The sequence below is a fragment of the Carassius carassius genome, chromosome 24 (assembly GCF_963082965.1).
Source record: "Carassius carassius chromosome 24, fCarCar2.1, whole genome shotgun sequence".
NCBI lineage: Eukaryota > Metazoa > Chordata > Actinopteri > Cypriniformes > Cyprinidae > Carassius > Carassius carassius.
In genome coordinates, this window is record NC_081778.1 from 1,978,283 (window position 1) to 2,002,217 (window position 23,935).

At 43.0% G+C, this 23,935-nt stretch overlaps 2 protein-coding genes across 3 annotated transcripts in view; one reads left to right on the forward strand and one right to left on the reverse strand.

Annotated features, from left to right (window-relative positions):
* The first annotated feature begins 331 nt into the window (after positions 1 to 331).
* Positions 332 to 1,833, forward strand: ndufa3 (NADH:ubiquinone oxidoreductase subunit A3). Of its 2 annotated transcripts, none has more exons than XM_059507294.1 (4): positions 332 to 408; positions 863 to 934; positions 1,026 to 1,103; positions 1,676 to 1,833. In XM_059507294.1, the coding sequence occupies exons 1-4, from the start codon at positions 399 to 401 to the stop codon at positions 1,765 to 1,767; spliced, it is 252 nt and encodes an 83-aa protein (XP_059363277.1). In that variant the 5' UTR covers positions 332 to 398; the 3' UTR covers positions 1,768 to 1,833. The 2 variants fall into 2 exon arrangements, with proteins under 2 accessions (XP_059363277.1, XP_059363276.1); XM_059507293.1 differs by lacking the exon at positions 332 to 408 and adding an exon at positions 645 to 745 and having other exon boundaries at positions 784 to 934.
* Positions 1,834 to 3,062: 1,229 nt separating this feature from the next.
* zgc:158689 (uncharacterized protein LOC791177 homolog) overlaps positions 3,063 to 23,935 on the reverse strand; it is a 37,356-nt gene continuing 16,483 nt past the window's right edge. The window contains exons 10-15 of the mRNA XM_059507305.1: positions 16,205 to 16,631; positions 10,938 to 11,148; positions 9,729 to 9,791; positions 9,406 to 9,613; positions 4,201 to 4,241; positions 3,063 to 4,124 (exon numbers count right to left, since the gene is read on the reverse strand). Coding sequence (XP_059363288.1) covers positions 4,043 to 4,124; positions 4,201 to 4,241; positions 9,406 to 9,613; positions 9,729 to 9,791; positions 10,938 to 11,148; positions 16,205 to 16,631 — 1,032 coding nt within the window. The 3' untranslated portion in view covers positions 3,063 to 4,042. The remainder of the gene's footprint in view (positions 4,125 to 4,200; positions 4,242 to 9,405; positions 9,614 to 9,728; positions 9,792 to 10,937; positions 11,149 to 16,204; positions 16,632 to 23,935) is intronic.

The window sequence follows — 23,935 nt, forward strand, 5'->3', positions numbered from 1 at the left end:
CTAACCTTTTAGTAATCATCCTCTCCATGAGTTTACAAAGGTTAGACGTTAATGCTATTGGTCTGTAACTTTTGACATTCATTTTATCCTTTCCTGGTTTCCCTATAGGGACTATTACTGAGTGTTTCCACCCAGTAGGCAGTTTTCCTCGTTCCCAAATTTTGTTATATAAAACCAGTATCAAATTTTTTGCCTCATCAGATATTTCTTCAATCATTTTATAGCATATCCCATCTCTTCCTGGTGAGGTATTTTTAACACCTATCAATGACATCTACATCTCGAAACAACGAGACGCGTTTTAAATACGTCGTTGACCGTTCAGCCAACCCAGAGCAACACATATGTGATTGAACTACAATTCCCATGATGCCTGAGGCAGAACTACAGAAGCAAACATGGCGGCCAGTGAGTATTTGTTTTGCGTGTTCGCTGCTTGAAATATGTCGTATTCTGTTTTAGTTCGACTCGATCGTATTTGCAATAACAGATTAAACAGGGATCTTAGGAGGGCTATCATAATAAATTAGTGTAATGTAAATAATGAATATATATATGTGTAAATACGAGATTGACCTTGGTCTCATACCAGCTATCGTTTGCTTAGCTCTGCATCAAACACACATGAACACACGATTTACATCGATATGAGAACTTATTAAGAACGCTAACAGAATGTACCATGTGTAATTTCAGTCTTGGCAGTAATTCAGCACTTCTGTGGTATATTATCGTGTTTACCGCGGTATTTCCGTGTGATAGTCACCGTGACGTCACAGGCAGGTATTTCCGTGTGATAGAGTCACCGTGACGTCACAGGCAGGTTATGAGCGCTGTAATCAGACTCTGTGTTTTTCTGTAGTTGGCAGGTTTTTTAAGAACGCTTGGAATAAAGAGCCTGTGATCACAGTTTCCTGCGGAATCGGGCTTCTAGGTGATTGAGATATTAATGCTCATCTTCACATTATGGATCTTCATCTCTCTGCTTTATAAATCATAAGATCTATATATGTGTTGTGTTTCAGCTTGTGTTCTGCCGGTTTTGAGCCCTTTAACAAAGTACACAGGAATGATGAACCAAGCCATGCCATACAATTATCCAGGTATATTAACCTCACGCGGTGTGTACATGCTTGACTCCAGGGTTATTTGATTAGGGGAACTTTGCAAATATGTAAATATATATTTAGCTACAATAATTATAGGTGTTTGTCTGTATTTTATCATTATCATCTTATTTGAGATTCTATTACAGTTTTTATTAATAATTTACATTTTTATATTTTCCATTTCATTTAAAGTTTTAGTAATTTTGTTTTTGTAATTTTTAGTAGTTATATAAATATATATACCTGTGTGTATATATAGTTTTTATTCATTTTATTTCAGCTGTAGTTATTTTGGCACTGAAGGTTAAACTAAAATATTTGTGAACTTTTTTTTTTCTTTCAAGTATCGAAAATGTTTTTTAATGATTATAATTTTATTTTCAGATTTAGTTTTGGTTAACTTTAATAACCCTGATTTATATAATTATTCTGTGTTTATTTGGAGGTGATTCTCAGGTGTTTATATTGAAAAGCTTGAGCGCAGTGAATGTAGTCTCAGGATGCATCTGTAATTAGCTGGTTAAAGTGTTTTAGTGTGCTCTTCTGAATCCCATTGATCTCTTCAGTCCCAGTTCGAGACGATGGGAACATGCCGGACGTTCCCGCGCATCCCTGTGACCCGCAGGGGAAGAACCTGGATTGGCTGAAAAACCTGTGAAAGTCCTTCAGAGTCCTGTACAGTCACTCACCTCTACTTCTGTCCCAATAAAACATCTTTATTTAACTATCTGCCTGTTTTTACTGTAGATTATAATCTTCATATATATATTGCAGATGTGCTCACTGAATATAAACCTAACAGAGCACTCAGATCAGATCAATACCAAGGGTTCACACAAAACAAGGGAAGTCCTCCTTTAGTTACTATTGGAATCAGCTTCCAGAAGAGATCAGATGTGCTAAAACACTAGTCACATTTTAATCTAGACTTAAAACTCATCTGTTTAGCTGTGCATTTATTGAATGAGCACTGTGCAATGTCCGAACTGATTGCACTATATTTTCACTGTTTTTTATTTTATTTTAAGTAAAATCATTTTCTGTTTTAAATTCATTTTAAATAAGTAAATTTTTTTTATAATTTCAAAAGTTTTAAAATTGCTTGTTTTATTCTTGTTATTATTTTTCTTCTTTATTATAAACTTGCCTTGCCTTCACGAAATAGACGTGCCATGTTAGTAACATAGACTGTAAAAAATGGTTAATAATAAACACCAGTCATATCTGCTATACTACCGATAAGAGTAATACTCCATGGCTTTTTAGCAAACGATGTGAATAGAGATGGACACAAGCCAAATCTACAGTGATTAACTTTATTGTAGTTCATTAAAAGAAATAGGAAGAAAAGTTATAGTTATCATGATGTTAAAACATGAAATGTTCTCAGACTTTTGAAAATTACTGTATAACAGCATGCAGTTATATTTGCATATATAAGGTTTAGAGATTAACTCAATTTAAGATATCTTTATAATAGAAAAAGTTAACAAATGAAGGTCTTAGAACAAGCTGACCCTGAAATGGAGAAATCAAGCAAAACATTTATGCACAAAGCTACCATTATCATTAATAATAAAATTGGTTTCAGTGTAAAATCTTACAATGATAAGCAACTTTTAAGACTAACTGTTGACTTAAAACAGTAAATGAATCATATTCTTTAGGTTAATTTTAAACCAGTGGACATAAACATTTTTAACGAAGTCAAAAAAAGAGCAAGGAAGGGTTTCTTCAGCTTGTTCCTCCTCTACATCTACAGTCCTGTCCTCCAGCACGTCTACACTTCCCAGAGCCTTCTGTCACATCTCACTCTTATCCTCAGGTCCATCGTCTAAACCTGCTGTGACTCAGCACCTCAAGCTGTGGCTCTAGAGATCTGGGGTTTAATACGATACATCAGACAGATGGAAGAGGGGACAGGAGACCAGAGCGAGAGCCTCATCACATCACACTTCACAAACACAACGCTTTTCCAAAATCATTTCCAACTCCTTCAAAGCCTTTCTGTGTGTAATTTACACTCCATTATACTTTTGATTCCTACAGCCAGCCGTCTCACCTGCTTCTCCCAGCATGCTCCAGGATACCTTGTCTTTTTTCAAAACTAAAAAAAAAAAAGTTTTGGAGAAAGTATCTTGTTTTATGTGGGAAGTACACTCAAAGAAACAATTTTTCTTGCAGAAGTGTGTTAAATCTTGCATCCTATTCTTCATGTTATCCTGGAAGGCCCTCTACTGTACAGACATGAATCTTCATTTTCTTATTCGTTTCACTTTTACCAAAAACAGAACTTTTTATATTAAACCAAACAAGCAAGCCCAGCCCAGATGAGAAAAAGTAATGCAAAAATAATGAACACATTACTTTCCATAAAAAGTAAGTAACAAAATTAGTTGGGTTTTTAGGAAGTAATGCAATTTTGTAATGCATATCATTTAAAAATAACCTTCCCCAACACTGGACATGACGGTGAGTAAATAACTAACTATTCCTTTAAAAGTTTGCATTTGTATACTAGAAAATACATATCTTTTTTTATACTAACCATCCTGACGTCAAGTCAATCTAATCTAATACTTAATATGAAACTTAATTGGGAATCATCTCTACAAATATCAGACGGCAAAAGCTTTATCATCATTTTCACTGTAGACATCACACCTCACAGTAAAGGGGTTAGAAATACTGAAAAACATGTTAGAGGTCAACATTTTCCATGTGCACTCATCCGAAATACATAAAAACCTCTTGAAATATTTCATTTTCTGATAATGTAATATATATAGAATATACACAAATCCTAAATGATCTAAACGCACCGAACTGCATTTAATTCTCTGATACTGGTTATAATGTGTTTCTGATGACAACAGTGTAACCTCTCAAGGGTTGTTCAGTGAAGCATTAACAGGAGCATCTCTGGCTGTCAATCAAAGGCTCTGCTGTATCAGAGGGGCGGAGCGGTCATTGGTCACCGTCTTCTTGAGCCGAATATGAGCGAACGGGTTGATCCTGTGAAGAGGGGAGGTTAAATGATTGAACCCATCAGACACGGAGAGCTCTGGTGAACAAAGGTGACCATCTTTACCTGCTGGGTGACGGAGGTGGAGAGGTGAAGTCAGTCGACATCTGAGGAACATGAGGACATATCAGTGTTAGTGGAATATAAGCAGATACATTCTTAATCCTAGCAAGATTTAGTCAGAAAGAGAAATGAACATTTACAGTGGAAAAGGTTCAAAAAAATGTAAATAATAATCATTTGTAAAAAAAAAAAAAAAAAGTGGTGGTTTTAAGACACCACAAGCATCGTTTTTCATGTATTGGTCAGTTTTGAGATTTTGGGCTGTTTTGCTTCCATGACTTGTCTATATTCAGACTAGTGAAAGAAAAAAATCCAAAACACACATTTAAATGGATAGTTCATCCAAAAATGAAAACTTTGAATTAAATCACCCTCAAGTTGTTCCAAACCTGTATGAATTTACTTCTCCTATTGAAAAGTTGAATGGATCTATTGACTTCCATTGTACGGAAAAAATAAAAATAAATCAATTGTTTGGTTTCTGACATTCTTCAAAATATCGTCTATCGCAGTGGTTTTCAACCTGTGTACCGCAATGGTATTGCAGGTGGGCCACCAATTACTATTAAAATAAATAATAATATTTTTCATATATGTGAAAATGTCTAAGTCATAACATAATAACATCATTTAAATAATAAAAATAAATATTAAACTGTAACTATGCTTCCACTGCTGATTGCTTTAATAAAAAACCACCTATTTATTTTAGATATTTTTGCTGCATATGCTACAGAACAACAGCAGTTGTGCCAAGCAGTGTCAGCCTGAGTTATTTTCTGTTCATTGCCAGTTCATTCAATAAAGACAGTTATCAATCTAGCTTCTGAGTACTAAGTTATTAACCCAATAACAGCGGGGTCTGTTAATTTTTTTAACAGTGGGCCGCGCAAACATATGGTTGTGTGGGCCGCGAGTTGAAAAAGGTTGAGAACCACTGGTCTATCAAGTAAATGATGGCAGTTTTTATTTTTGGGTGAACTGTCTCTTTAAATTTTAATTAAAATAAAATTTGGTGCATCTGTAGATTTTAATTGCAGTACATATCTTTAAAGGCTGTTCGTATAAAACCTAAAACTCAAATGCATCAAAAAAAATCATATAAGAATAAAATCTGTTTTTATCCAATGTACCATTGTTCCTCCTTGACGCTGTGTCGAGAACGCTTTGGGGAACGCCTCCAGCGCGACGTCTCTGAATCATGTGTGTAATCAGTCCAATGGATGGGTGAGGCATCATAGATGGGTGACGTCAGAAACGCATGAGCGGCGAAGCCAGCATCCAGCATTCTGTCTTCAGCAAGCGCCCTGTATGTGTGTACTGTTAAACATTTACGTTTGTGAATCTTATTTAGTGTTGTCATCCCCAAAAAGTATGCCAAAAGCACCCTCCAAGAAGAAACACAAAATGGGCGAAGGCACGCAGCGTTTCAGACTATGTGTTCCTCCCTGGATGTGTTCCTCCCTGTCCTTGCTACATCTCGAGGGGGGGGGGGGGGTACATACAGTTTGTGCGTTGTTTGCCCTGGAGCGGAGCATGCAGAGTCGGCTCTCGAGGGGGATGACTGCCCGGATTGCAAGAGGCTTGCCCTACATGTTCTCCGCTCCTGGAGGGCTCTCTTCACAGAGGGAGCCTTCGCTAGCATTCCCCGCGGCGCTGGTCCCACTTCCACTGGCGCTACTTCTCCCTGGGGAGCGGACTCTGCGTTTCATCTATCTTCCTCCGAGGAGGTTGATGTGGTGAACGTCACTGAGGATTCGCCCCCTCAGTCGCCCCAGTATGAAAAGCTTTTGGAGGTGGTTACTCGTGCCGTGGCCAAGTTAAATATTCGATTTGCTCCCCGAGAAAAAGGCTGAACTGCAGACAAGCAAACTGGATGAGCGTTTTCTGCAAACTAAGCGAACTCCATGCCAAAGCCTGCCTTTTTTTCCTAATTTACACGCCGAGGTGTGTAAATTGTGGAAAAACCATTCTCGGCCCACCTCTTCATCCCCGTTTCTGATCACTAAGGCGACGTAGTGGAGATGAATGAGCGCGGTTATAAGCCAATGCCCCGGGCTGAACAAATGTTGGAAAGCTATCTGTCTCCCGGCGCGGCATAGCCATTAAAGGCTATCACGGAGCTCAGGAGGGCCGCTGATTTGTCTCTCGACAAATCCACGCTGCTATGCTAAATGCACGCTAATTTGCCGCTCGTGCTATTGGGCGGTCTATGGCAGCAATGGTAGCAGCAGAGAGACATTTGTGGCTCACCCTGTCTGACATGAGAGAAAAGGACAGGGTCTGTCTCACTGATGCCCCGCTTGTGTCCTCGGGCCTGTTCGGCGAAGCTGTTAATTCTGTCATCGACAGGTACCAGGAGGCTCGCAAGCAGGCAGCGGCGTTCCAGCAGTTCCTCCCATGTCACTTTCTAAATCTGGAGCATCCACCGAATACCAGCTCCTTATACAGGAAGGCACAAAAACAGAGCGTTGCCTCACGTGCTCCCCCAGCTAAGAGAAGCCGTGGGTCCAGACGTCGCTCTGGGTCGGGGGGTTCTAAGTCTAAGCCGGATCTCTGGCTCGGGCCCGGGGCTTATGAGGACAGTACCCTCTGTGGTGCAGTGGGTTACACCGCATTACACAGTGTCCACTATTACCACCCTCCGTGGAGTTCGGTTCTCCTCCACCTTGATTCAACAGGGTTTCACCCACGCTGCTGGGTCCCGAGCAGGCCCTAGTTATGGAACAGGAAGTGCACACTCTCCTGAGGAAGGAGGCCATTGAGGTGGTCCCTCCTCACGACAGAGAGTCCGGGTTCTACAGCCGGTACTTCATTTTTCCAAAGAAGCATGGGGGGTTGCGTCCCATTTTAGATCTGCATCTAGTGAACTGCTTAGTCAAGCGACTTAAGTTCAGGATGCTCACACTCAAACAGGTCATGTCTCAGATCAGGTCCGAGGACTGGTTTGTCACGATAGATCTAAAAGATGCATATTTCCATATCTCCATCCTTCCCCTACACAGGAAGTTTCTGAGGTTTGCTTTCGGGGGTGAAGCATACCAATATTGAGTACTTGCCTTTGGCCTTGCACTCTCACATTTGGAGAGGTTGGCCAGGCTCAGGTGGACCTGTTTGCGACTCAAGTGACATTCCACTGTCCCCTCTGGTTCTCTCTGACTCATCCGGCTCCACTGGGACTGCACGCCATGGTACAGACGTGGCAGAGGTTTCGTCTGTACGCTTTTCCCCCGATTCCTCTGCTCCTGGAAGTTCTGGAGAGAGTGCACCGGGACGCTGTTAGTAGCCCCATTCTGGCCATGTCGAGTATGGTTTTCAGACCTGAATTCCCTCCTAGACGGCTCTCCCTGGGAGATTCCCATCAGGAGGGATCTCCTCTCACAGGCAGAGGGCACTATAGTCCACCCTAGCCCGGAGCTGTGGAAGTTATGGGTGTGGCCCCTGATGGGGCACAACTCGTAGCTACTGGTCTCTCAACCCAGTTAACTGCCTGATTGGTATAGTGCTGGAGTTCCTGCAGGCCTGTTTCTCCACAGGGTTGACCCACTCCACCCTGAAGGTCTATGTGGCGGCCATTGCAGCCTACCATGCCCCACTTGGTGGCCAGTCAGTGGGCAGACACCCCCTTGTTACACATTTCCTCCACGGTGCGCTGAGGCTGAGGCCTCCAGTACGTTACCCTCGTGCAGGGTATGTCCTTAAGGTTTCCTCTTCTACACCACGGCCTGTCATACTCCACGCCTTTAGTCCTCCTCCCTTCAGGGAGCCAGACCAGAAGAAGTTTAATTGTATCACCAGTAAGCTGGTGTGTGGTGGGCGTTCTGGCGCACTATGGCTGCCGTCGCATCATCCAGGTGGATGCTGCACACTGGTGGTGGATGAGGAGATACCCCCAGACTATGTAAAGCGCTTTGAGTGCCTAGAAAAGAGCTATATAAATGTAATGAATTATTATTATTATTATTATTGTATGTGTCCAGTGGCCTCCAAGTCCTTCCTAGCAGGTGTCTCTATATGTGATGCTGACATATGTGATGCTGCGGGGTGTTTCACGCCTTTGACCTTTATAAGATTTTACGGTCTAGATTTATGAACTGCTCCAGACTCCTCTGGTCTCTCATCCTAGCTGTGCAGTTTTTGCACACTGGCAGAGATTTGTTAGTCTGGCGGCATTGGAATTCTCGTTCCCCAAAGCGTTCTCAACGCAGCTCGAGTTCCTGAAGAGAAACGTCTAAGGTTACGTATGTAACCCTGGTTCCTCGAAGGAAAGAGACGCTGTGTCGCAGTGCCACACTTCCGGCATCTCTGGCCAGCTTTTGCTTCATCCTTTGAGGCTGGATGCCGGCTTCGCCGCTCGTGCTTTTATGCTTCCTGGTCTCTGACATCACCCGCCTATGACGTCTCGATCATCCATTGGACTGATTACACACGTTATTCAGAGACGTCACGCTGGAGGCGTTCCCCAAATCGTTCAAGACGCAGCGTCTCATTCCTTCGAGGAACCAGGATTACATACATAACCGTTTACCCCCCATTCACCTTTATTGTCTTAAAAGGAATAATGCACCCAAAAATAAATGAATAAATAATTGCTGAAAGTATCCCCCCCCCCTCAGGCCATCCAAGATCAGGATGAGTTTGTTTCTTCATCTGATTTGGAGAAATGTAGCATTGCATAAGAGTCTCATCAATGGATGCTCTGCAGTGAATGGGTGCCGCCAGAATAACACTTCCTCCAGTGAAAAAGTGTTCTGGTCTGAATCAGGAGAGAAATCTCCACAGATCAAGCAGCGTTTAAACAGCTCTAAACTAATATGTGGCTGGATTTTGATGTGAGAGACAACAGGAGATTCAACACTTTTTCACTGGAGGAAGCGTTATGATGGACTGGCCAGAAATCTACTGTTTGAAGTTAAAAGTGTCTTAATGATGGATGTTTCATCTTTTGTCTTCTCCAGATGTTAACTGATGGACTGCAGTGCAGTGGATTATTGTGATGTTTTTATCAGACTCTCATTCTGACGGCACCCATTCACTGCGGAGGATCTGTTGATGAGACACTGATGCAATGCTACATTTCTACAAACCTGATGAAGAAACAAACTCATTCTAATCTCAGATGATCCTGAGGGGGAGGACATTCCCAGCATATTTTCATTTTACTTAAACAGTAATCCAGTCACAGTCAAAGGTGCTGAAGTCTCTGACCCTGTCCTTCAGACGCAGTCGCGGGCTCATCCTGCTGGTCTCGGGGTTCATCATGCTGTAGGGTCGCGGTCTGAAGGTGCTGATGCGCTGGGATATAACACTCCTCTCGTCCTCAGAGTCAGGACTGACCTGCGGCACCTGCCCCATGGGGGGAAGCCTGTCCAGCTGTCCCATACTAGTGCTGTTAACCTTCGACAGGACCAGAGGACTGCTGCTGTGACCGGAGACATAGAGAAGAAAAGAGGAGTGATGGGAATACATGCCTTTCTGAGACAGCAGCAAGATAATATGTCATTCAGATGGGGCTTTGTTTCCCTACAGACCTGAGATCCTGTCCGGGAGTGCTGGGGAAAGGCTGTGTGTAGGAGAAGGGAAACCAGCCTTTTCTATGAAGGAGAGATCAGAACATCAGTGTAAACAATAAAACAAGGGTCTGAATATCTGAACAGCAGCTCTTCTACGCTTGTTTGAAAAGGTAATATGTATTAACACACAGAAAAAAGTCCCTATGATAATATAAGATTGCACTGTATTTCAGACGCATGATCTCAAAACTCTGTTTTCCATCAGCAGCATTGTTATCATTAACAAAAACTAAACCTATTAAAATGTCTTTAACTGAAATAAAACAGTAACAAAATTATTGAAATATTACACAAAAAATGAAACTTATTTTATCTCACTTGGCTAACAAAGCACCATGTCTAATTTCTGATCATTTTAATTTAATATTTATATTTTATTTTTATCTTTTTAAATATTTTATTTTAATCTAAATCTATTTAAATCTTGGTAAAATGTTTGGTCATTTTGTTGTGTTTTTTATTTTTGGTTTTAAAAAAAATTCTGTTATGCTTTTTACATTTTAGTCATTTTAGCAATTATTTCAGTTAGTGGTCAAAGCAGCATTTCTAATTGTTTTAATTTAAGTACTTAAATTACTGAAATTAAAGCTAAAATAAATAAATAAATAAATAAATAAATGTAATTTAAAAAATAATAAAACGACAACAAAATGGCCAAAACAATTAAATAATATGTAAATACTGAAAAAGATTAAGCTAAAAGAAAATTAGAAATGTTGCTTTGGCAAATAACTGTAAATAAAATAAGTTTAAGTAATAAATTACTAAAACTAAAACAAAAATGAATTTAAAAAAGACAAACAACAAACAGTTGGACCAATTTTTTAACTAGAATTAAAATAAAACTGAAAATATAAAAAATACAAACAATTAAAAAATATTACTAAATAATATATTAGTATATTAACAATACTAAAATAACAGTGATCCTCAGGCAAAGTCTTGTCCCTGGTGTGAGTAGGTCCAAACCAATGCTTTGTTATGAAAGGGCTTTAAACATGCTTTGAACAAAAGAAACATCTGTAAGACAACCATATAAGCCTTGTTCAAGGAACAGGCTCCTCATATTGCTAATATAATTCATTAGTTCTACACCACAAATCAGAACAAAAATAAGGGACAGCTAGTGTTAAACTGTCCCTGACTGAAAGGCTGATGATCAGATACCGTCCCGTGCGCTCGTTCTGGCCGTAGTGCCAGCCGTCTCTGGGCTCGCTGATCAGCAGGGACAGAGGGTCTCCAGGCAGGAAGGACAGCAGACATGAGTTTCCTCCTCGGTCTCCAGGCTTCTGTCCCTCGCAGGAGTCTGGGGAGTGAGGGAACAGAGCCTCCACATGGGACGGAGCACAGAGAGGGAGCACACGGGGGAGAGTGGAGCCTGAACCAGCACAACCACAACATACAGTTAATGGAGAAACAGCAAGAGAACATAGACACTCAAACACACTCACACACTAGGGGTTGCACGACTATTGATTTCTACTATTCAATTTTTTATTTAAAAAAATACTCGAGTTACTCGTCTACACGTGGTTCATGCTACTGTAAATGAAAATATTTTTTTTCATCAATAAACGCTTATTAATTCATAGCCTTATGCAACAATTACATATGTAAATTGTCAAAACTTTATAATTATGACATTACATATTTACATTTTCATGTAACAGCCAGTATTTGTATCTGTATTTGTGTCTGTAACAATCACAAAATTTTTCGTACCTGCATCCGGATACAACGTCATACGGTTACTTGATAAGATCGTTATGGCTATCTTTTTTTTCATAGTTATCACTGATTTAGTTTAACAAGTATGCCGTGTTAAACTAAAATAATTATTAGTTTCTAAAATAATATTTATCATGCAAGTAGATAGATGTCATGACAAACGTTTAGTGATAATTTGAACACGACTGAATCAATTCAATGCGCACATTTTCATTACATTAACTCTTTAAGCGAGTCTTAATGTTTAGTGAATTTCACTAAACAAATGTGCGTGTGCCGCGCAAACATGCAAAAGATAAAGATGCAAACATGTAGGCCAAACAGAAAATTTATTCATATCTAAGTTGATTATTAGCCTGCTCTCTCTCTAGAGAGAGAGAGAGAGAGAACTGGTTTGGTTTTTGAGAGACTGAGACGTGCAGCGCGGCTGTTTGATTGGTGACCGCGCTGTGCTTAATCCATTCATTCGTATCATATCGTAGCCTAAGGTTTAACCCTTGTGGATTGTTCAGATTCACTACCCTTTCGGTATGTTCGGGATGAAAACATCCACTCAATTAAACTGCTGTAAAAATGTATCAGATTCATATTTTTTTTTTTTTTGCATAAATCTGTTAATCAACTTCAGTCCTGATTAAAACTACCAAATGTTTTTTAAAAAATCCAAGATTTTAACTCTTTAATTGGCAAGTTCATAAATGATGTCACTGATTTGGGGGAAAAAAAAACAATCAAGAATGCATGATTATGTGGTGTCATGGCTTTGCAATCAAAAAATGTCGTTATAATGGAAGTCAATGGGGCAAAAACAGCCACCAACAACAAATGAGGGAGAAAAAAATAAACTAAGATGCTGCACAAAAACTAAGAATGCATCAAAGCCAATCTTGTAACTAATCTTTGACATGCCCAAGACTGTGATAAAAGGTAAAAAAATATCCAATATATCACTTTTTATATTGAAAATATGTAATTTTGTGCGTGTTTTTTTTCCCAAATCAGTGACATCATTCATGAAGTTGATTAATAGATTTATGCACAAAAAAATTGAAGAAAATATTTATCTGATACATTTTTACAGCAGTTTAATTTAGTGAATGTTTTCATCCACGAACATACCGAAAGGGTAGTGAATTTGCCCACAGTGTACCATTGAGTTTTTGAAAACTTTCAAAGCATTTTCCCAAAAAATGGGTCAAAATAAGATTTGTCATCAAAAATCATTCCATTACCTCAAACACAGAGAAAGTTGTGGCCAAAATAAGACTCAACTTTACCCCCTAGTGGATGAAAACGTCCCCAACAACGCATAAGGGTAAAGCATTGCCTTTTAAATATATACAATAGAACGTGTATGATGTAGATTATAGGTGAAATTACTCTTGCCAAGCTCCGATTTCTGAGAGATGCACAAAGAGACAATAGCAATGCTGTGTTTTATTTGCGATCTTTTCACTCATAAAGTTTATTCATTCACTTCACACTCGTGACTTTAGAGGTCTGTGTATAATATTGCGCTGATCCCCTGGCTCACCTGTTATCTAGCAAACTCCGGACTGTGCCAGCTTCAGCCGGGTATTCAGGCAGAATAATTGTGAATTTATTTGTCTGTTATTCATTTTTGAAGCCATTATCCGTGGCATTCCGAATAAGGTAATTGGTCGGTTTTGGATACACCCCTATTTATAAAAATTACATATTTTAATTTTACATGCAATATAGATAAGGTCATAGAAATAACTATGGAAGCATATGGGTAGCAATATTCAATTTGGAATGTAATATGCAAAATGACAATGCAATATATATGCAATGCATTTCTGTATTTACATTTACATTTTCCAATACATTTGTGCAACGTTTGGTGCAAAATGAAAATTAAATTACATAATTTTCATTTGCCATTTCATAAACTAGTTTTAATATGTTAAATGAATACAAATTTTAACGCTTTATAAGTTGCAAAATTAAAATGAAAATGTATTACAGAAATGATTAGATATGTATAACATGCAAAAACTGTGGCAAAATTATCATTCAAATGCTATTTTTCTTAATTGCATTAACACTCACAGTCAAGACACTTACTATTGCATTTTCATTCAGTGTCCCGCAATGAATGTAGCAAAATTCAATGTGCACATTGAAAATGCATTCCGAGCCGATCACGTCTCCGCCCCCCTCGCGCCACGTCAATCACTGCGTGAAAAAGGCGGGGCTTGCAGAAGGTCAAGAGACTCAAGACTCAAGAGGATTCAAGTGAGAGAACATGGACAAGACAGTTGGTCCGTGTATGTTTTGATCATTTCGGTTTATGGCTTCAATATTTCATTCACACCTGTGGGCAGAGCTGAAACGCTGCTTTCATCTGATTGGTTGAATCGCTCCAACTTCAGCACGGCTCTTTCATTCTTTCAGACAGAGTCAGTGTGAGTGCAGCACTGTAATGTCTGAAACCACCACTCACTGTTAATTAGTATAATATTTGAATCAGATGTAGCTGGGCACATAATTCGTGCTGCTGAGACCTGCAAATTATTTTTAGGTTGTAGTATTGTATGAATATTGTCCCACTGATAAATACTGTACAGTGCAAATAGTTCTGTCTCCTTGGATATGTTACAAACACGCCAGGTTCCACCTCCACGCAATCACTACGCACGCCCTCACCGGAATACTAAGCACATCCACCTGATCCTCATCATTACCCAATCACCTCTGCACCATAAATACCACACACACGCACTCAATCAGCGTCCGGTGTCATTCGCGACAAGGTCTTACCTTACCTTATGCTAACTCTAAGGACTAACTCTTCTTCTACTTACCTCTCTCCAGCGATTCTCCGAAGATCCAGATCCCCAGTGTGCGTGTGTGTGGTTCACCTTCCTCCTCTGACGTCTTCACCCAGCCTGCACGGATCCATCCCTCACTCCACCCTACACTACCTGCTCCTCTGCTTGTGTCTGTTCAATAAACCATTCTGTCTGTTACTCCTCAGCCTCCCGAGTGATCCGTAACAGGATAAAAGTGAAGTGGAAATAAAAATCAATAATAGACTGAACAGTTCCATGTCTGTAACATTTACCACTCTCATCTTGTAAGTCATAAGGCACTAGGTATGTGTGTGTGACATTAATAAATAATTGTGAAAATTAATATAGTTACATTTCTTAAATAAATTAGTAATATTAGTTTTATTACATTCTAAATTGAATGATGTTTCTCTTTTTAGTCTTCTTTGTTGGGCTTGAGAAAGACAACATATATTTACCTATTTACGACTATAAGTCACACTTCTTTTGATTGTTTTCTGGTCCTGCGACTTTCAGTCAGGTGCGACTTATTTATCAAAATTAATTTGACATGAACCAAGAGAAATGAACCAAGAGAAAACATTAACATCTACAGCCGCAAGAGGGCGCTCTATGCTGCTCAGTGCTCCTGTAGCCTACCCCAGAGCGCCCTCTTGCAGCTGTAGATGGTAATGTTTTCTCTTGGTTCTGAATAAACTTATATATGGACTTATAGTCAAGTGCGACTTATATATTTATATATTAAATTTCCTGACATATTTTTGGACTGATGCAACTTAACACTTAGGTGCGACATAGTCTGAAAAATACGGGTAACATTATTATAATTTATTATGAGAGTAATTGACACAGACTAGAACTTTAATGTTTCACCAAATTCAGCTCAGATCTTCAGAGTCGTCTGACTCGCGTTGCTGTATAACTGGCCAGACTTACCTTCCCAAAAAATCCTATTTAATTTTATTTCATAAATTTAACTATATTTATTTCCACTTCACTGTTATCCAAGAAGACAGAACTATTTGCACTGTTTTTATCAGTGGGACAATATTTATACAATACTATAACCTAGAAATAATTTAACGGGGTCTCTTGCAAGTTGCAGCAGCACGAATTATGTGCCCAGCTACATCTGATTCAAATATTATGCTAATTAACAGTGAGTGGTAGTTTCAGACATTACAGTGCTGCACTCACACTGACTCTGTCTGAAAGAATGAAAGAGCCGTGCTGAAGGTGGAGCGATTCAACCAATCACATGAAAGCAGCGTTTCAGCTCCGCCCACAAGTGCGAATGAAATATTGAAGCCATAAACCGAAATGATTAAAACGTACACGGACCAACTGTCTTGTCCATGTTCTCTCACTTGAATCCTCTTGAGTCTTGAATCTCTTGACCTTCTGCAAGCCCCGCCTTGTTCACGCAGTGATTGACGTGGCGCGAGGGGGCAGAAACGTGATTGGCTCGGAATGCATTTTCAATGTGCACATTGAATTTTGCTACATTCATTGCGGGACATTGAATGAAAATGCAATAGTGCACACACTCAGTCTCTCTCTCACACACACACACACTCTCTGACAAACACACAAACACACACACACTCTCACTCTCAACCACACACAAACACACATTCACACTCTCACACACACACTCACGCTATCTCACTCACACTCTCTCTCACACACACTCACACACACTCTCTCACTCACACCCACTCTCTCTCTTACACACCCACACTCACACTCTCACACAACACACTCACACTCTATCACACACACACACACACACACACACACACACACACACACACACAGACACTCACACTCACTCACTCACACACTCTCTCACACCCACACACAGACACTTTCTCTCACACACACACATACCCATGAATCCCTGACGAGTGTCGCTGGACTGTCTCCTCGGCAGTGGCAGGGTAGAGGTGGAGTAGAGATCAGGAGTCTTCAGCAGACTGACAGCAGCAGCAGAGCTGGAGAGCAGGACGGGGGACAGAGGGGCGCTGTGGGGCAGCGGAGGGCTGTTGGGGGCCATTAGGGGTGGAGTCAGGCCCTGCAGGGAACTGTGGGAGGAGCTGGAGGTGTGGCTCATGGGGGGAGGAGACTGTGACCCAGACACGCCCACTGCTGTCTGTGAGTGGGCGGGGCTGGCTGAAGAACCGGATTGGGTGTGTCCATTACTGGAGGGGTTCTGGTGAGACTGAAGGCCCGGGACAGACTGAGAGGATCGCTGCTGCTGCTGCTGAGAACGACTGTCACTGTTCAACAGAGGCGGGACTTCCTGCACAGACAGCCTCTGAGAGAACAGGAATCAAGCATCATTAGATCGGTTTCTAATTGGGATTCATTGGGAATTCAACATTGATTTTATAAGAAATACTTTTTCTGCAGAAAGATTTTTATTTATTTATTATTTATTTATTTATTTTGCTTTCTTTATTAATATAGATTGAAAGATAGCATGGAAAATGTGATAGAAATATTGTATTACTTAATAACAAATGTAAAGAAGTGTCCTACAAAAAACTAAACAGGATTTATCCAGTTGAGAACGTTTTGGAAAGAATTACAGTTATTTACAATTGCTAAACTACAGTGAGCACAACTGGAGTCACATGTGCAAAACTCTAACTACAGTCTGCACAGCAGCAGTAAATGTGGACCAAACTCTAGTTTGTTTTTCATTGCTTGAACAGTTTTCAAAACTCTACACACTTATCCCACGACTTTAACCACAACCTGTACAACACTGTGGATTTACAGCACTCAAATGCTAACACACTGCTGTCAAAACTGTGAAGCACACATTCAAAACAGAAGAGATTTCAAACACTGCTGATTGCAAATTTCAGAATTAGCCCCTCAATTATTTGTTTGAATTACAGTATGTACTTTTAGTTTCTACCTTTTTTTCTCATTACTGTAATTCTGTAAATTACTACAGACTATTGAAGCAAACTGCTAATATTCATTTACCTTAAAGAATTGTTATGTTCTAAAAATGTAAATAAATCATGTGAAAGAATGTCACTCTTTTCTTTGAAGAAAATATGACTGTGTGAACTCACTGAAATAGTTCAAACTGTAAAGATGAAAAGTTAGTATGTCCTGTATTGGTGTTTGGTGCTAGTTTTTTTCCTCTCGGTGTGTTCTGAGTGACGGTGTGTTATCTCAGTGATGGTCGTGTGTGGTGTTTCTCCTCTCGGTGTGTTCCGAGTGACTGTGTGTGTTATCTCAGCGAGGGTCGTGTGTGGTGTTTCTCCTCTCGGTGTGTTCCGAGTGACTGTGTGTGTTATCTCAGTGAGGGTTGTGTGTAGTGTTTCTCCTCTCGGTCTGTTCCGAGTGACGGTGTGTGTTATCTCAGCGAGGGTCGTGTGTGGTGTTTCTCCTCTCGGTGTGTTCCGAGTGACGGTGTGTGTTATCTCAGCGAGGGTTGTGTGTAGTGTTTCTCCTCTCGGTGTGTTCTGAGTGACGGTGTGTTATCTCAGCGAGGGTCGTGTGTGGTGTTTCTCCTCTCGGTCTGTTCCGAGTGACGGTGTGTGTTATCTCAGCGAGGGTTGTGTGTGGTGTTTCTCCTCTCGGTCTGTTCCGAGTGACGGTGTGTGTTATCTCAGCGAGGGTTGTGTGTAGTGTTTCTCCTCTCGGTGTGTTCTGAGTGACGGTGTGTTATCTCAGCGAGGGTCGTGTGTGGTGTTTCTCCTCTCGGTGTGTTCCGAGTGACGGTGTGTGTTATCTCAGTGAGGGTCGTGTGTAGTGTTTCTCCTCTCGGTGTGTTCCGAGTGACGGTGTGTGTTATCTCAGCGAGGGTCGTGTGTGGTGTTTCTCTTCTCGGTGTGTTCCGAGTGACGGTGTATGTTATCTCAGCGAGGGTCGTGTGTAGTGTTTCTCCTCTCGGTGTGTTCCGAGTGACGGTGTGTGTTATCTCAGCGAGGGTCGTGTGTGGTGTTTCTCCTCTCGGTGTGTTCCGAGTGACGGTGTGTGTTATCTCAGCGAGGGTTGTGTGTAGTGTTTCTCCTCTCGGTGTGTTCTGAGTGACGGTGTGTTATCTCAGCGAGGGTCGTGTGTGGTGTTTCTCCTCTCGGTGTGTTCCGAGTGACGGTGTGTGTTATCTCAGTGAGGGTCGTGTGTGGTGTATCTCCTCTCGGTGTGTTCGGAGTGACGGTGTGTGTTATCTCAGCGAGGGTTGTGTGTGGTGTTTCTCCTCTCAGTGTGTTCCGAGTGACGAGTGTTATCTCAGCGAGGGTCGTGTGTGGTGTTTCTCCTCTCGGTGTGTTCCGAGTGACGGTGTGTGTTATCTCAGTGAGGGTCGTGTGTGGTGTATCTCCTCTCGGTGTGTTCGGAGTGACGGTGTGTGTTATCTCAGCGAGGGTTGTGTGTGGTGTTTCTCCTCTCAGTGTGTTCCGAGTGACGAGTGTTATCTCAGCGAGGGTCGTGTGTGGTGTTTCTCCTCTCTGTGTGTTCCGAGTGACGGTGTGTGTTATCTCAGTGAGGGTTGTGTGTAGTGTTTCTCCTCTCAGTGTGTTCTGAGTGACGGTGTGTGTTATCTCAGTGAGGGTCGTGTGTGGTGTTTCTCCTCTCAGTGTGTTCCGAGTGACGGTGTGTGTTATCTCAGCGAGGGTCGTGTGTGGTGTTTCTCCTCTCGGTGTGTTCCGAGTGACGGTGTGTGTTATCTCAGTGAGGGTTGTGTGTGGTGTTTCTCCTCTCTGTGTGTTCCGAGTGACGGTGTGTGTTATCTCAGCGAGGGTCGTGTGTGGTGTTTCTCCTCTCGGTCTGTTCCGAGTGACGGTGTGTGTTATCTCAGTGAGGGTCGTGTGTGTGGTGTTTCTCCTCTCGGTCTGTTCCGAGTGACGGTGTGTGTTATCTCACCGAGGGTTGTGTGTGGTGTTTCTCCTCTCTGTGTGTTCCGAGTGACGGTGTGTGTTATCTCAGCGAGGGTCGTGTGTGGTGTTTCTCCTCTCGGTCTGTTCCGAGTGACGGTGTGTGTTATCTCAGCGAGGGTTGTGTGTGGTGTTTCTCCTCTCGGTCTGTTCCGAGTGACAGTGTGTGTTATCTCAGCAAGGGTTGTGTTTTTCCTCTCGGTGTGTTCTGAGTGACGGTGTGTGTTATCTCAGCGAGGGTTGTGTTTTTCCTCTCAGTGTGTTCCGAGTGACGGTGTGTGTTATCTCAGTGAGGGTCGTGTGTGGTGTTTGGCTGCACTGAGTCTGCTTTGAGCCGTGTGTTAAGAGTTGAGTTGCTTGGAATGAGTTTTGCAGCTGATGTGAACTGTTTAGCTCAGGTGACTGTTGGTAGTGCAGACTGTGGTTAGAGTTTTGCACATGTAGCTCCAGATGTGCTCACTGTCGTTTAGCAATCGAAAAAAACTGTAAGGTGAAAATTTTAATTGAACCGAATTTTGTGCATATGTTTTATCAATTTTATATATACTCAAAATTATTTTATTTTACTTAACATTATTTTTATCACATATATGTACTCAAGATTATTTTGGAAAGATTTATTCTATTGGGTCGTGTGTGGTGTTTCTCCTCTCGGTGTGTTCTGAGTGACGGTGTGTGTTATCTCAGCGAGGGTCGTGTGTGGTGTTTCTCCTCTCGGTGTGTTCTGAGTGACGGTGTGTGTTATCTCAGTGAGGGGTGTGTGTAGTGTTTCTCCTCTCGGTCTGTTCCGAGTGACGGAGTGTGTTATCTCAGCGAGGGTTGTGTGTGGTGTTTCTCCTCTCGGTGTGTTCTGAGTGACGGTGTGTGTTATCTCAGTGAGGGGTGTGTGTAGTGTTTCTCCTCTCGGTCTGTTCCGAGTGACGGTGTGTGTTATCTCAGCGAGGGTTGTGTGTGGTGTTTCTCCTCTCGGTGTGTTCTGAGTGACGGTGTGTGTTATCTCAGCGAGGGTCGTGTGTGGTGTTTCTCCTCTCGGTGTGTTCCGAGTGACGGTGTGTGTTATCTCAGCGAGGGTTGTGTGTGGTGTTTCTCCTCTCGGTGTGTTCTGAGTGACGGTGTGTGTTATCTCAGCGAGGGTCGTGTGTGGTGTTTCTCCTCTCGGTGTGTTCTGAGTGACGGTGTGTGTTATCTCAGTGAGGGGTGTGTGTAGTGTTTCTCCTCTCGGTCTGTTCCGAGTGACGGAGTGTGTTATCTCAGCGAGGGTTGTGTGTGGTGTTTCTCCTCTCGGTGTGTTCTGAGTGACGGTGTGTGTTATCTCAGTGAGGGGTGTGTGTAGTGTTTCTCCTCTCGGTCTGTTCCGAGTGACGGTGTGTGTTATCTCAGCGAGGGTTGTGTGTGGTGTTTCTCCTCTCGGTGTGTTCTGAGTGACGGTGTGTGTTATCTCAGCGAGGGTCGTGTGTGGTGTCTCTCCTCTCGGTGTGTTCCGGGTGATGGTGTGTGTTATCTCAGCGAGGGTCGTGTGTGGTGTTTCTCCTCTCGGTGTGTTCTGAGTGACGGTGTGTGTTATCTCAGCGAGGGTCGTGTGTGGTGTCTCTCCTCTCGGTGTGTTCTGAGTGACGTGTGTGTTATCTCAGCGAGGGTCGTGTGTGGTGTTTCTCCTCTCGGTGTGTTCTGAGTGCGGTGTGTGTTATCTCAGCGAGGGTCGTGTGTGGTGTCTCTCCTCTCGGTGTGTTCCGGGTGATGGTGTGTGTTATCTCAGCGAGGGTTGTGTGTGGTGTTTCTCCTCTCGGTGTGTTCTGAGTGACGGTGTGTGTCATCTCGGCGAGGGTCGTGTGTGGTGTTTCTCCTCTCGGTGTGTTCTGAGTGACAGTGTGTTATCTCAGCGAGGGTTGTGTGTGTGGTGTTTCTCCTCTCGGTGTGTTCCGAGTGACGGAGTGTGTTATCTCAGTGAGGGTCGTGTGTGGTGTTTCTCCTCTCGGTGTGTTCCGAGTGACGGTGTGTGTTATCTCAGTGAGGGGTGTGTGTAGTGTTTCTCCTCTCGGTGTGTTCTGAGTGACGGTGTGTGTTATCTCAGCGAGGGTTGTGTGTAGTGTTTCTCCTCTCGGTGTGTTCCGAGTGACGGTGTGTGTTATCTCAGCGAGGGTCGTGTGTGGTGTTTCTCCTCTCGGTGTGTTCCGAGTGACGGTGTGTGTTATCTCAGTGAGGGTCGTGTGTAGTGTTTCTCCTCTCGGTGTGTTCCGAGTGACGGTGTGTGTTATCTCAGCGAGGGTCGTGTGTGGTGTTTCTCTTCTCGGTGTGTTCCGAGTGACGGTGTATGTTATCTCAGCGAGGGTCGTGTGTAGTGTTTCTCCTCTCGGTGTGTTCCGAGTGACGGTGTGTGTTATCTCAGCGAGGGTCGTGTGTGGTGTTTCTCCTCTCGGTGTGTTCCGAGTGACGGTGTGTGTCATCTCGGCGAGGGTCGTGTGTGGTGTTTCTCCTCTCGGTGTGTTCTGAGTGACAGTGTGTTATCTCAGCGAGGGTTGTGTGTGTGGTGTTTCTCCTCTCGGTGTGTTCCGAGTGACGGAGTGTGTTATCTCAGTGAGGGTCGTGTGTGGTGTTTCTCCTCTCGGTGTGTTCTGAGTGACGGTGTGTTATCTCAGCGAGGGTCGTGTGTGGTGTTTCTCCTCTCGGTGTGTTCCGAGTGACGGTGTGTGTTATCTCAGTGAGGGTCGTGTGTAGTGTTTCTCCTCTCGGTGTGTTCCGAGTGACGGTGTGTGTTATCTCAGCGAGGGTCGTGTGTGGTGTTTCTCTTCTCGGTGTGTTCCGAGTGACGGTGTATGTTATCTCAGCGAGGGTCGTGTGTAGTGTTTCTCCTCTCGGTGTGTTCCGAGTGACGGTGTGTGTTATCTCAGCGAGGGTCGTGTGTGGTGTTTCTCCTCTCGGTGTGTTCCGAGTGACGGTGTGTGTTATCTCAGCGAGGGTTGTGTGTAGTGTTTCTCCTCTCGGTGTGTTCTGAGTGACGGTGTGTTATCTCAGCGAGGGTCGTGTGTGGTGTTTCTCCTCTCGGTGTGTTCCGAGTGACGGTGTGTGTTATCTCAGTGAGGGTCGTGTGTGGTGTATCTCCTCTCGGTGTGTTCGGAGTGACGGTGTGTGTTATCTCAGCGAGGGTTGTGTGTGGTGTTTCTCCTCTCAGTGTGTTCCGAGTGACGAGTGTTATCTCAGCGAGGGTCGTGTGTGGTGTTTCTCCTCTCGGTGTGTTCCGAGTGACGGTGTGTGTTATCTCAGTGAGGGTCGTGTGTGGTGTATCTCCTCTCGGTGTGTTCGGAGTGACGGTGTGTGTTATCTCAGCGAGGGTTGTGTGTGGTGTTTCTCCTCTCAGTGTGTTCCGAGTGACGAGTGTTATCTCAGCGAGGGTCGTGTGTGGTGTTTCTCCTCTCTGTGTGTTCCGAGTGACGGTGTGTGTTATCTCAGTGAGGGTTGTGTGTAGTGTTTCTCCTCTCAGTGTGTTCTGAGTGACGGTGTGTGTTATCTCAGTGAGGGTCGTGTGTGGTGTTTCTCCTCTCAGTGTGTTCCGAGTGACGGTGTGTGTTATCTCAGCGAGGGTCGTGTGTGGTGTTTCTCCTCTCGGTGTGTTCCGAGTGACGGTGTGTGTTATCTCAGTGAGGGTTGTGTGTGGTGTTTCTCCTCTCTGTGTGTTCCGAGTGACGGTGTGTGTTATCTCAGCGAGGGTCGTGTGTGGTGTTTCTCCTCTCGGTCTGTTCCGAGTGACGGTGTGTGTTATCTCAGTGAGGGTCGTGTGTGTGGTGTTTCTCCTCTCGGTCTGTTCCGAGTGACGGTGTGTGTTATCTCACCGAGGGTTGTGTGTGGTGTTTCTCCTCTCTGTGTGTTCCGAGTGACGGTGTGTGTTATCTCAGCGAGGGTCGTGTGTGGTGTTTCTCCTCTCGGTCTGTTCCGAGTGACGGTGTGTGTTATCTCAGCGAGGGTTGTGTGTGGTGTTTCTCCTCTCGGTCTGTTCCGAGTGACAGTGTGTGTTATCTCAGCAAGGGTTGTGTTTTTCCTCTCGGTGTGTTCTGAGTGACGGTGTGTGTTATCTCAGCGAGGGTTGTGTTTTTCCTCTCAGTGTGTTCCGAGTGACGGTGTGTGTTATCTCAGTGAGGGTCGTGTGTGGTGTTTGGCTGCACTGAGTCTGCTTTGAGCCGTGTGTTAAGAGTTGAGTTGCTTGGAATGAGTTTTGCAGCTGATGTGAACTGTTTAGCTCAGGTGACTGTTGGTAGTGCAGACTGTGGTTAGAGTTTTGCACATGTAGCTCCAGATGTGCTCACTGTCGTTTAGCAATCGAAAAAAACTGTAAGGTGAAAATTTTAATTGAACCGAATTTTGTGCATATGTTTTATCAATTTTATATATACTCAAAATTATTTTATTTTACTTAACATTATTTTTATCACATATATGTACTCAAGATTATTTTGGAAAGATTTATTCTATTGGGTCGTGTGTGGTGTTTCTCCTCTCGGTGTGTTCTGAGTGACGGTGTGTGTTATCTCAGCGAGGGTCGTGTGTGGTGTTTCTCCTCTCGGTGTGTTCTGAGTGACGGTGTGTGTTATCTCAGTGAGGGGTGTGTGTAGTGTTTCTCCTCTCGGTCTGTTCCGAGTGACGGAGTGTGTTATCTCAGCGAGGGTTGTGTGTGGTGTTTCTCCTCTCGGTGTGTTCTGAGTGACGGTGTGTGTTATCTCAGTGAGGGGTG